The 14,246-nt window shown below is 36.9% G+C and overlaps 1 protein-coding gene across 1 annotated transcript in view; it reads left to right on the top strand.

Annotated features, from left to right (window-relative positions):
• Positions 1 to 14,246, top strand: part of Vegfc (vascular endothelial growth factor C) — a 124,634-nt gene that overhangs the window by 96,576 nt on the left and 13,812 nt on the right. Inside the window, exon 4 of the mRNA XM_023700106.1 lies at positions 4,142 to 4,293. Within this exon, the coding sequence (XP_023555874.1) occupies positions 4,142 to 4,293 (152 nt within the window). The remainder of the gene's footprint in view (positions 1 to 4,141; positions 4,294 to 14,246) is intronic.

Here is a 14,246-nt window from a genome sequence, read left to right on the forward strand (position 1 = left end):
AGAGAATGAAGTGGAGTCTTAGAGAGATTAGATAACTTTTTCATGTCAGAGTAGTAAACTGCACACCCGGCACACTAATTAATGTCTGTTTCTTACAACCAAGCCCTTGATTATTCTTATGTAGTAGGAGATAACCAAATAGGGCAATTGCTAGTTACAGCATTTGGCAAGTTCTTCTGTGAGTTTACTTTGAGATGGAGCCAGTGTTCTAAATGTATTCATAAATATTATTTATTTTTTAGTTTAAAATATTTACATTTTCTAAGCATGTCTTATTTGATTAGGAAATAATACCTCTAGACACATCTGTAGTAACCTAGTCTTTAAATATGACACATAAGATTCAAAAATTGTTTTATGAACAAGAAAGCAAAATATGCTGTATTTATTAAAAACTATAGGAGCTTTATTTATAATCATTTAAATGAAAAAATGAATCAATCATTATATACATATCAGACTGGTGTGAAAAGTACTTAGAGAATTGAAGAGTGTGTGACAAGTGTATGACAAGAGCCAGCATGGGTACACTTGTGCCCTAACACACACCTGTGGGGCACAGTCTCAGTAGATGTTGCTGGTGTTTTTGATACAAGTAGATGAATAAAACTCAATTATTTAAAATCTTCCTGTTTTTCATACTGGCTGAGTATACCTTTCTTAGGACCCTCGGAATTTTTCCACATTGACATAGTTAAATAGAGAATTAAGAAAACTGAAAAATATTGGGAAGATATGAAGATGGAGGATTTGTTTCAAGAGAATAAAAGCATTTATACTTTGAATTTTTAGCCTATTTACTCCTTTGGGTCCAGTTAACTGAACTCAAAAGCTAGTTGTGGCTCCGTGGTAGCTCTTGTTTCTAAATACACACTCGATACTGTAGGGAGACCCAAACTGTGGACATTATCCACCCAGAATTAGATGGTGTTTAGCCATGCATTTTACCAGTTGTGTTTTTGTTTCCCTTTGGAAAAACAGACCAGGTTGGGGCTCAGCTTAGCAGCCATCACTAAGAGCAGGAGTGATGCGGCCAAGGGTCAGAGGCAGTGAAACCTCAACTCTTCTAGATAGCTGTTATCTCAAATAGTGATTTATCCTCCACTGGCAGGACCGTTGCTGCCTTCTGTCACATGAAACCATGCCAAATCTCGCAGTGATCACAACCATTCTATAAGCAACAACATTCCTGTTGGCCTGAGCCATCCCCGTCTGAGCGCCTTCGCTGCAGGCCTCAGGGGCCTCTCTTGCTCCTCCACAGCCATTTCTGAGCCCTTTTTCTCCATCCCACTGTTACTGTATTTGACATCCCAGAGACATTTGACCTTGTGACCATACACAAATTTTGAAGCTTTGCTCTCTTTCTTTGACTTCTTTTGACTTGACAGTATTTTCTTCTGATTTTTCATCTCCTTGTTTATTAGCTTCTTTTCATCCTTAAATGTTCCAGCTTCCTGGGTTTCTATTTTTGGACATTTTCTGTTTTCTTTCCAAATGTAATTTCATCAGTGTCCAGCACTTTACAATTTACATGGCTTTTATATGGTTCTCCTAAAGCTCTGGATGCATCTAACTCCCTATTAGACATAAATTCTTGGGCTTTTGTTTGCAAACCTGTACAACTTCCTGTCATTCACACTATTTCAGTGTGTAAAGAACTCTCATAATAAATTATATTAACAAGAAAATGAAGGGCTGATTATGTGGCTCTGTGGGAGAGCTCTCGCCTAGCATAGGCAAGACCACGAGTTCCATCCCTAGCATGACAGCCTGAAAAGGAGAAGGGAGAGGGAGAAAAGGAAGGAGGAAGGGAGGGAGGGAGGGATGGATGGACAGAGAGAGAGAGAGAATAAATTTATTTAAAAATTCTTTCATATCACTTTGTATATCTTCTGTGTTGCTAATTCTTAATGTTGATCCTTTAGGAAATAGAAAATTTGTAACACATTTGAATGTTGAAAAACTGTTATGAAACAGTTAATTGTAGTGGAAAGGATTGCCATCATTGCAGCTAATAAAAAGGTTTTATCCAAACAGCATAACCAAGTATCTTCAGAAGAACTGATTGAAATTATAACATTGGTATGTGATGACTCATACATCGAGGTTATCTATGTAGGATTGACAGTATTCTGGAAAATAGCTAGAATCTGGAGAATTTATGGAAATAACATCATTTAGGTGGCAAACAGTGTACACATTACTTTCATCTACACTAGGTTATATAACCTTTGTAATAAACCCACAGGGTAATGTGTCAGTTATCCTGTATATTGAAAGAAAAATACAGGTAGAGGGGTTAAATCCCTTTTCCAAATTCATACAATGAGGGTGCCTCAAAACTACTTTGTTTGGTTACAATCCTGTTCCCATTTGTCCTAAAGCACATTTTTCTTGTACTAATAAAATAGCTGATTTTTGAGTGTGTGTATAATGATTATATAATTCAATTTCGTTTTTCATTAATTAGATTTATATTAATAGTGTAAACACTCAAAAAAGTATTAATTATGTAATGTGATTTTCGATACAAGTGTACATTATGCAGTGAGGTGAAACATAGCTGTCCTAATGCATTTATTGCTTCTTTCTAGCAAAAGCATTCAACAGGGCCCGGGAGATGGCTCAGTGGAATAAGCGCTTCCCTGGCAAGCGCAAGGGCCTGAGTTCAATCCCCGCTTCCACCAAACAAAATAATAATAATAATAGCATTCAACAGTTTTTCTCAAGCTTTCTGAGATATCCAGTACATAATTGCTCTCTATACTCACTTTACTGTACAGTAGCACATCAGAACTTCTTCCTTCCAACTGCGCCTTTATGCCCGATTAACCTGTCTCTGTTCTTCCTTTTCCTGTCCCTTCCCCAGATTTTACAGCCATCACTCTATCCTTAATGCCTCTGAGATCAGCTCCTCTATATTCCACATATGCATGAGATCCTGGAGCACTTGTTCTGTGCCTAGATTATTTTGCTTAACATGATTTCTGGTTCTATCTGTGTTGTCACTAATGACAGGACTTCATTATTTAAGGTTCATTTAAAAAAGCTATTAGTATAAGAAAAATTGGCAACTGCGTCTATTCCCCAGCATTTTCAGTGATCGTCCGCTAATGGCGTGCAATTCTAGCAAGGGGCCAGGTGTGGAGACTGTGGGGTATATCACGCATTTTAGGACAGCTCTGGTTACCTTAAAGCTACCCAGTATGACCTGGCTCAGTTACTGTTATGCTACCACAGATCTGTCCTCTCAAGCAGCTAAGGGGCAGGATTTCACTTTTACCATTTTAGCTGGTAATAATTTAGAGGTTAACCTGAGAAATTTAAATCCACTTCTTTTTACTTGATCAGTAATTATTGTGTTTAATTTGTAACATCATTTTATGGAGGGCAACTCAATTTCTGCATAAATAAGCCACTTGGCATGAAACTTTATTTTAACTAGTTTTGAATACTTTAGTACAGAATCATGTAAGATGACCTTCCTTAGTTTAATTTTCACAGGGCCTTGTTAAGATGGAAGAAACATAGCTTTATCTATAAAATAATGATTGTGTTTATTTTTTAAGTATAATATATTCATGAGACATCTGAGAAATGTAAAGGACTACTTTGAGGAAGTTTAATTTGGAATGAAAATTAATTTCACTTTGATGTAATGTATGCCTATGTATTTAGTTCTCATAAATAGGTCTTAACCAACGGTTCCCAGGTTATGTGACTGACCAGCAGCTATCCAATAAAACACAAAGGGGCATATAGAGGATGCACGCCACCTTTTAAATCCCTACGTAGTTTAAACTTTGAAATCAAATAATGAAGGATTCTGAAACAATTACTTTTCCTTGAACACATTGGTATGTCACATCTCCATTCTGTAATTGTTAGTTGGTTCTCATCATTTTAATATGTCGTAGAACTAGTGATGTGTGATAATTAGATGATTACTTTGATAAGAGATACTGTGTAGGAGCAGTTTTTACTTTGTAATCACACAAAAAAGTAGTCTCCTGAATATGTTATGCAGCGCTGCCTAATCTTAAAGAGCTAATCTCACTCTTTTTTGGACTCCAACGTTTACCATAGAAGTGCTTTATAGCATCTATATAATTTTTTTCTTTTTTTTGTCCCTTCTTTGTAGTTGTTTGAAATTACAGTGCCTCTCTCTCAAGGCCCCAAACCAGTAACTATCAGTTTTGCCAATCACACTTCCTGCCGATGCATGTCTAAACTGGATGTTTACAGACAAGCCCACTCAATTATTAGACGCTCCCTGCCATCAGCATTACCACAGTGAGTATGAATTAAACCTACTTTTTCTGAATCCTCTGTTAATATAAATTATTTTCTAGTATACATAAGTTTATTAAAGGAAGTTTTATGAAATTTGCTATGCTTTGCATCAAATAACAAGAAAAAATTTATAGTATCTTATGAAAATAAAATTAAACCAGAACAGGGAAGCCCATTTGGTAGGAGTGTAACTCAGTATGAAGAATCTAATTCTATGAAATAACACATCCCACGCTGTTAGAAAGATACCCCCTTTGATTTAACATGAAAGTGGGTGTGCTACGACATAAATGATGTTAATGTTTAAACATTTAAGGCTTGGTAAGATTTAATTCAAAAACAAAAAACATAAATGCAATTGTATCTTTTAGCATTCAGTTGCCTTTCTTATAATTTCATGTCATTTCTTTCATACAATTTCTTATGTATAGTTCCATCAGAATAGAATTGAAATTAGATAGATAGATAAATAGATGATAGATGTAAACATGTTTATTTCGCAAAGATTGGCTTTTTGAATAGCATTTAATTACTTGAAAGAATTTTTCTGATCATATTACTTCAACTTAACACTCAAACTATCATTTGTTATTCAAGTTGCCTTCCCATCCTTTATTTATTTATTTATTTATTTATTTATTTATTTATTTTCTTTTTTGCGGACCCAGGTGTCGAACTCAGGCCCTTGTGCTTGCCAAGGAAGCACTTATTCTACTGAGCTGTCTCCCTGGGTCCCCCATCCTTTTTTAAAATTTGGCTAATACCAGAAATTGATCACTGAGAAGGAAGTGAAGAGAGAATTTTATCCTCACCCTATGAAATGTTTATACCTAATCAATATGCAATGACCTTTGATCCTTAGGAAATTTCAACCCCAAATAGGGATGTTGCTGCTTGTCTTTAGGGTTTCCAGTGCATGTGCAGTGTACATTTACATAAAGCTCATATAACTCCAACATTTATTTTAAAAAATAAACAAATTGATGGACAAATTTAGGTATTATGAAAACTTAAGGAAGTCTTGTGTTTTGGACAAGTCAATAATGAAGACACTATGCCAACAGGGGTCTTCCCCACTGGATTTCTTCACACTGCTCTACTTACAGTGGCTGGCTAGAGGTCCTTATCTGGAGACCTTCTGAAGAAAACTTGAATCTAATGTAATTACCAGAAATTTGTCCTAATCCTTAAGAATAAATTCCCCAACATACTGAATAAAACTGTGCTGACATAGAATGGCCAGCATCCACCTGAACTAAGGATTCTGTCTGAGGCACTTTCATTATTGCTGGCCTAAGAGCTCCATTTCCTTTCTCAGCTGTTTCTCATAGCAACTCATCTATTCTGAGAACTTTAGCCTTGGTGTCTGTGTTTATGATTTCCAAAATTGTATTTGAAGTTATGGCCACAGTCTTCTACTACCCATATTTGATCTAAATTATCTTACATTGCTATGTAGTTATACTAAATCTAAGTGCAAAAGCAATCATCAAATCCCATTTTATTTTTCCACTGTTCACAGCACTACTGTCTCGTAATCCTTGAGGTCTTCAAATCACACAGTTGCCATCCATTGCTGTTTCTTTATTCCATCCAAACATGACTGGTTATTTTGGGCAAGGGAGAGATGTCTGTTCCTCCCTGGATCTTCAGCTTATCTTCGGTGCTTCCATCCTCTGTGCACGTTATTCTGTGTGTGTTTGAATTAATCTAGTGGGGTCAGTGCCAATTTTCTAGTATCAAATCTTTCCCTCACTCCTATATAGTATCATAAGTAAAATGTGCAAGTATCATTCCATCCTACAGACTAGAAACAACTGTGAACTGAGCAAAGAATTGAGCTCAAATCTCTTACCATTGTGCTCTACTAATGGCTTTTTTCCTTGTTTTGTCTTTTATGAGTCAACAAGACTTTGTTTCACAAACTGTGATTCCCTGAACACAAGACTCCTGTCCTGCTTTCTATATTGTTTATGTTCTGTCCTGGCTTGAAATAAGTTCATTATTTTTCTCTGCCTTTCTAAAAACCTAGACATTTGTTGGAGTTTAGGTGAAGATCTTTCTCTTCGTCTAGTCAAAATATCACAGTGACCTTTGCTTCTTGAGTACCTAGAGCAATTACAGGATGTGCAGTTTGCCTTGCATTGCTTCATCAGCGGCTCTAAATGCTGCCTGTGAAACTGGATTGGGAGAGAGGTAGTTTAATATCCTCCTTGATATCTAATGAAAAACTCTCAAATATAATCCATCCATTGTACTGTTCTTGGTCCTTCTCTTGCACTGTCTCGTGGTCTTCATAAAAAAAATCTTCTATGGGGTCAGTACTATCTCTTATCTTGCTAATGAAGCAAGTGATACACTCAGAGATTTGGAGAGGACTGAATGAAACACTGAACCTTTTATGCAGTCCTTAGCATAGTATCTGGCATTCAAAAGGCAGGCAGTAAGCAACAGGCATCCTATCATTAATGTCCAAATCTGATTTATATCTTCCACTTTCATCTTTTCTTTACCACTAAATACAATAAGAAATATATGTCATATTCTAACCAATATGTGTGCAATATATCAGCAGATATATGAACATGTAATATATGCTATATAACATATATGCTTTTAAAATGACAGTTTAGATTATAACTATATGTAGTCATAGATGAGTATAAAAATAAAGGAGGATCATCTTAAAAGTTTCCCTTATTTTATTGCTCTTCAATCTTTTTCATTATTTTCTCCCAAGAATGCATTCATAAATGCTTCTCCTCCTCCCACCATGAAACTTTAATGCCACAGATGGTAACATGTCTCTTTATGGACTACTTGTATATTTGAACTTTGTAAATCAGATTGAAATACAAAATTTACTTTTGTATTCAATATAGGGTTAAAATGACAAGCTAAACACATCAGTTAAAAGTGAAATCAAAAACTTCAAATCAAAGATGGGTTAATGAACCCCTCTATTCTCAGTACACTGAGAGGCTAATCCATACAGATCACAAGTTGAAGTCTGGCCCAGTGAGAGACAGATGCAGCAAACTCCGACTCAAAATAGGAAGTAAGAAATGGGCTGGAGATGTAACAGTACAAAGACATTGAGTTCATTTCTCAGCACTTCCAGAAAATAGGTCTATTAACAATTGACAGGAAGGTATTTATGTTTACAGAGGAACTAATATTAAGGTAATACACTTATGTAAATGATAATATGTCAAATTGCATGGACAAACTAGCAAATGATATGAACATACAGCATTGCAAATATAAAAAGTTGTACAAGGGCTGGCCAAATAGCTCAGCAGATTAAAGAGCCTGCAAGCAGATGCAGGGGCTAGGGTTTGGTCCCCGGGCCTACCGAGCTGGCCCCGCCCCCCAGGGCATGCTGAGACAGCAATTGAGACTGGCTGTGGTGAGGCACACCTGTAATCTCAGCTCTTGGGAGGCTGTAAACAGGTGTATCACTCCAAGTTCAGTATATCAGTGAGACCCTGAACACCCTGTAGACCCTTCCCTAAAATACAAAAAAAAAGTTGTATGCACCTTAAATCACTATTTTTCCATGAAAAGTAAAATGATTTTTTTAAATAATTACTTTAAAAGCATGTCATTGGTACATTTTACATATACACAGTCATAACAATCATCATAGGGAATTTGTACTTGTACAACATAAAACTTGATTCTTCTTTTCTTCTCCAGTTCCCTTAAACTCCTCTTGATTTTTAAAATAATTATTTAAAAAATTTAGAGAATTTAACTTGTTACTTTGCTGGATATGAGAGAATAACTACTATTAACTTTAGTTGATTGATATTAATTCATATATTGTGAACTTTGATTCTGTCCACATTTGATATAAGGAGTGCATGAAAAATTTTACAGGGTTAGTAATAAAATATAGGGGCTGGGGAGATGGCTCAGTAGAATAAGTGCTTCCCTGGCAAGTTCAAGGGTCTGAGTTCAATCCCTGGTTCCACCAAAAAAAAAAAAAAAACCTTCCAAAAAAGTAATAAAATATAACCAACTTTCATTTTAATTATTTACATTTCTATGTTCAACTCACATTTACAAATCAAAGACTCAGCATACATGCATACATATATGCATGCATGCACACAAACATACATGCACACACATACATGCATGCACATATACATGCATACATACATACACACATACATACATGCAGCAGGGGCACAGATAGCGCCCTCCAACCGGACGATTTTGACATTGCACAGCCAACAGACGTCCTCCCACCACCCCCATCTCTTCATCTTAATTTTGGAGCTTTTCTTTTTCATAACTGCTGGGGATCTCCTGGTGCCAGTGCATTTATGTAAAAGCTAATAAAACCCGATGAAAGTTAAATAGTGAGGAATATGATTTCTTAGGTTTGCAAGGCCAAACTCCACAGTAATATCAAGATTTCTATCTCCCTGCACCCCACTTTTACCTGAAAGATTATAGCACTTCCATTGTGTATGATCTATTATATGTTACTCACTAATATATATATATATATATATTATTGAAATATTTATATTATATATTTTGAAATATATATTATGTATTTTGAAATATATATTGGTACTGGGAATCGAACTCAGGACCTTGTACTTGCCAGGCAGCCACAGTACCATTGAGCTATTTCCCTACACTGACTCCCTGAAATAGTTTTTATTTTAAATCTTATTAATTTCTTCCTTCCTTCCTTCTTCCTTCCTCCCTTCCTTCCTTCCTTCTTTTCTTCCTTCCTTCTTTTCTTTTTGAACTGTTTTGGTCTTCAACCAGTTGCAAATTAAGCCTACAAACTAAGAAAAAGAGCTACTGTAATGATAATGTATACATGATTGATGAATAGCTGTGTTATGAAATTCTGAACTTGCTTAGGAGTTATGAAAAACACCACAATTGCTAAAATTGGAAAGACTAACAATAGCGTTAGACAGGATGTGGCACAGCTAAAACTCACTAGGAGTAGAGCATGGTTCAACCATTCTTCAAAACAGTTTAGCAAATACTTCTGAAATTAACATGTACACTTACAGTGTGATCAATAAGTTGCCTGGCTAAGTAGTACCAAAGTACATACATGCATACTCCCCCCAGTAACTTATCCACAAATCTTCAATAACCAGTAACTGGAAACAAGCGAAAGTCCATGAAGATGGATGGATGGATAAATACATTGTAATGTGTCTATAAGGAAGAACATCGCACAGCAGGGTGATAATGAACTGTAGAAATACACAGCAATGTGAACGAATCTAAAAGATATTAGTCCTGGTGAAATAAGGTCAACAAAAAGAGTGCATGCATTTTGATTAGATTAGCAGGAAATCCTAGAAAAGATCATGTAAGCTGGAGGGAGAGAAGGCAGTCAGTTAAGGATGTCGATGGGGGCACTGAAAAGGTTGGCAGGAACAGAGGAGCAGTGTGAGGTATACTTGGGAAGGCAGTTTGTTTGATCACTTGTTAAGTGTGTGTTAAGTCCAGAAGCTATATTTTGATTGAGATGTTGGTTTCGTGGGTACATAAACTTAGGAGAAGACAGTGAATTTGAAATTAGAGCACGTAATTGTGTACAAATTATTCTCAAAAAGGCAAGTAAAAAAGGATCCTTTTATCAATTATAATTTTGAAACTAGTTTAGGTTTAAATTCCAGGTGTTATAAAACCTTTATATACTACAGTGAAATGTTTATGCCATTCTGAAGATTGAAGCCAGGGTCTTTGCTCTGAGCGTCTCCTCACGTTCTTTTTTTATTTTTAATTTGAAGCAAGCTCTCACCACGCTGCTGGACTGCATGCCCTGAGCTGGACCTTGTGGTCCTCTGCCTCCGCTCCCACAGCACCACACATAGAGCTGTGCACCGCCAGGCTGCTGCATTGAATTCTTTAAGATTGTTCTGTTTCTGGGGGGGGGCAAGACGTTTCCTCAAACACTTTTTTTTATTGTATTTTAGGGAAGGGTCTACAGGGTGTTCGGTGTCTCACTACTAGCTCAAACTCGTGGTGATCCACCTGTTTACAGCCTCCCAAGAGCTGGGATTACAGGTGTGCTCCAATGTGCCCAGTCTCAATTGCCCTCTAAGTGCGCCCTGGGGCAGGGCTGGCACAGCAGGCCGGGGGATTGAATTCCTGACCTCTCTGAACTATATAGAGTTTGAAATTCCATTCAGATGTGGCAAGTTCCTACTTTTGTTCTGTTGTTGGCTCTTATTCTTGTCAGGAGGAAGACAAAACACATGTTTTCAAATGTATGGCATCTTATTTATATTATGATGACATTAAAAATGTCGCAGAGCCATTTGTTTTGCATTATTTATGAAACAAAATTCAGTCATTAAAAGTGCTAAATGAGTCACAAGGTCAGCCATTCATAAAGTACTTGCTGAGTCACTAAAGTGGACAAAGTACATTTCTGGTGAGAGAGAACAAAGATGAGTTTGAGGGTCTCTAACCCCCAAGAACCTTTGGTCAAAGGAGAGCATCACATAATGTATTTATGTTATATTACTGTGTTTTGTTTTGCTAAATATTAGTAAGCATCAGGCACACACCCATGCTGTGTCTTGTGAGATTCTTTCAGGTTGCTTCCTGCATGATGAGATGTGAAAGAACAGCTAGAGAAGCGCAGAGGCTGTTGGCCTTTCTGAGTTAAAATTAATTCCCACATTTCCAGAATTTCTGGTTGTTGCAAATAGTGCATTCTTTCTTATGACTGTTTGATCCATGAAACTGTATAGAACTAATGATATTAAGTATAATATAACGAGTCTTACCCTTTCATAATCTATTCGGTAACATGCTATAATATATATTTAAGGTATTTTCTGATATTGCGCAGCATCAGAATACATTAACACCAATACTGCCCATTCATAGAGATGTTATGATATTTGTAATCAATAATTCATATCCATGTTAATGTAGTGTCTAATATGCACTAAGCACTCAAGCTGCTACTATTACTAATATTTTACAAATAAGACATTTGTGTCATAGACCTGTTAATATGTATAGTGCTTGTCAGCTAAACATTGCCAAAAAAAGATCAGATTTCAAATCCTTTTGTCTTGGAAACCAATGCTGTTCCCCTGATATCTTATGGCATTTATGGTATTTACAGGAGAACATTCAAGTCTCAATATCAGTAGCCCCAGAGTATAAAATAGATTCCAGAGACAGCAGTGATTAATGCTAATTAAATGGTCAGGAATTAAGATTCCCATGGTGGTTTTCCAGATTATTTTCTTTCCAGTTATTTCCTTTCATATTTTTCCTTCAATTCGACTCTGTGCCTGTCCACCGTCCGCAGGAGCCACTAATAAATAAGCAGCAATAACCTACAGTTTTATACTTGATAGAAGTAATGCTTACCCATCCATCGGATACCTATATCCAGCCTTCTATCTGTGTAATGCTCCACTAGGAGATAGAATGTATTAAAAAATAATGTATTTCCCTAAGTAGAAGAATTCATGTTATTAGTGGTAATATAGTAAGTGTGTGATATGCTGTATCGCATTTGCTTCGTTCAGCAATGTTTGTGAACCTGACAGGGACTAACAGTGTGCCAGGTTATAGAAATGAAGGGTAGAGGAGATTGCTATTCTGGAATGAGTCCCATACACAAGTAATCCCTGAGAATGCAGAGACATGTGCATGGAAAATGAAGCATACTGGGTATATGTATTTGTATGAGGTGGGGGAGATGTACGCGGATCCAGAGCAGTCAGACTCTCTTGAGAAGTACTGAAATAAGCTTAGGGGTATAGCATTTGCTCTTTCATATTTTAAAAAGAATATTCCTGGTGGCGTTATAAATAGGTTAAAGAAACCAGAAAGAAGTAGGAAAATTTGGGAGGACAATTCAAGAAAGAATAAGAGCATACTCAAGGCATTCAAATTGGCGAAAGAGAGAAGTGGAAAAATGTGTGAAATAAAGAAACCACGTAACTTAGGAACTGCATGTGAGGCATCTTAGAGGCAGAAGTTGAAGGTGGAACTGTCGGGGTGATACTCAGGAAGATGGGGTGCTGCCCACTGAGAGAAAGAACGAGATCTTCCATGCAGTGTCAGCATTTGCATTGCTTGTATCAACTCCGAGTGGTGGAGGAGGAGGTGTGAAGTCACAGGAGAGTAGCTCCGGATGGATCAGTGCCAGATCCACATTAAAGGAAGCAGCGGAGAAATAATAATCTAAGCAGGAGGATGAGAAAGAGCAGGTAGAAAACCAAAGATAAAAACTGGGAGAGGATGTTCTGAAAGCCAGCGCAAGAATGGATGGAGTGCTGAGAGGGGCCAAGTGATCCACAAGCTTGAGAGTGACCAGGAACAGCTCCAATAGTTGAAGCGCATGTGGTGGGGACAGCGTATTTATGAATACGTGACTATATAGAAGGCTTGGGAACAAAGAGGGTGTTTTCAGACTGAGGGACAGAAACTGAGGAAATAAAAATAAAAGAAATTCCTTTTTATGTGTGAGAAACTGAATCAGTGTTAATTTCTTAAATCACATAACTAAAATATGAAAGCAGGTATATTTAAATTTGTTTGAATATAATTAATTTCTTTAGTTCTGTAGTCATTACTGTACTTCTGACTCTAAATGGTTTTTAAAATTCACACATCTAGGAAAGGGCCAAAACAAAGGAAAAAGTGAAATTTAACCAATTTTGCCATATTTACTTGAGGTACAGTGCAAAGCTCCCAGAATCATTCTTCATTCTCCATTTGCAGAATAATCACCACTCTGAAATTAGACTTATTCTTGTGTTTCTGTCTTTATGGCATTAGGATATATTTGCTTACCACAAGAGATTATATAGTGTGGGTTTGCATGCTTGAAATTTCCTGTTGCAAGGTTGACATTGCTTTGTTTTCCTGGCATTCTATTTTAGAGGCTTAGTCAAATCGCTGCCTGTAAACCCGCTTCATTCCTTTGGTAGCTTTGATTGATACACAAATAAGTATTTTCATGGTTCTCAGATCAGAGTAGACTGTAGGGAAGTTAATATGCTGTAGAAGATGAAGAGTCCAAAGGAAAGAGAGATCACAGAGAAACGTAAATGCCTGAGGTGAGGGTCATGAGTTTACTGGCTGTTTCCTCAGGGAGCAGGGACTACTCCTGCGGATGTGAGCAAATAGCACATTCTGGGGATAACAGGCTTGAATAAGTTAGTTGGATTTTAATCTATGAAATCAATAGTATATTAAGTAAAATTAAATTACAGCTGTGCCTCTGAGGTGATGCTTTTATTGGTAGAAATATTGGACTAGAATTAAAAATTTTTAAGTAGAATAATGAGAAAACAAAGTTCAGAGTAGTCAACATTTCTTAGATTGTTCTTTTTTTCATTTTATTTATTTATTTTTTTGTTTTTCTGTATTTTAGGAAAGGGTCAACAGGGTGTTCAGGGTCTCAGTACTAGATCTGACTCTTAGTGATCTGCCTGTTTTCAGCTTCCCAAGAGCTGGGATTACAGGCAAGTGCCACCACATCCAGTCTCAATTGCTGTCTCAGCTTGCTCTGGGGGGCGGGGCTGGCATGCAGGCCCAGGGATCGAACCCCTGGCCCCCTGTGCCTGCTTGCAGGAGCTTTAATCTGTTGAGCTATTTGGCCGGACCTTCTTAGATTGTTCTTAATGTGGGTAAAAGGAGAAAGGACATATTATTAATTCAGCTGATAAAAAAGCTATGTCAGTCTTTAGGGGACAGACATATTTTTGAGAAAGACCAAAAGAAAGGATTAAAAAGATGACTAAGATAGGTAAGCCAAGCCCTGCGGGCAAATTAATGCTTTTGTAAACTGTTTTCAGTTTTTGTAAAAATGTTGGAAGTATTTATGAAACAATAAAATGCATTTTCTGATGAGACTTTTCCCTTATGGGGGTTGACGGTGAATTGCATTCTTGCAGGCCCGCTCTTTGTCAAGCGGGAGCACTGAC

The sequence above is a fragment of the Octodon degus genome, unplaced genomic scaffold (assembly GCF_000260255.1).
Source record: "Octodon degus isolate 3935 unplaced genomic scaffold, OctDeg1.0 scaffold00121, whole genome shotgun sequence".
Classification (NCBI taxonomy): domain Eukaryota; kingdom Metazoa; phylum Chordata; class Mammalia; order Rodentia; family Octodontidae; genus Octodon; species Octodon degus.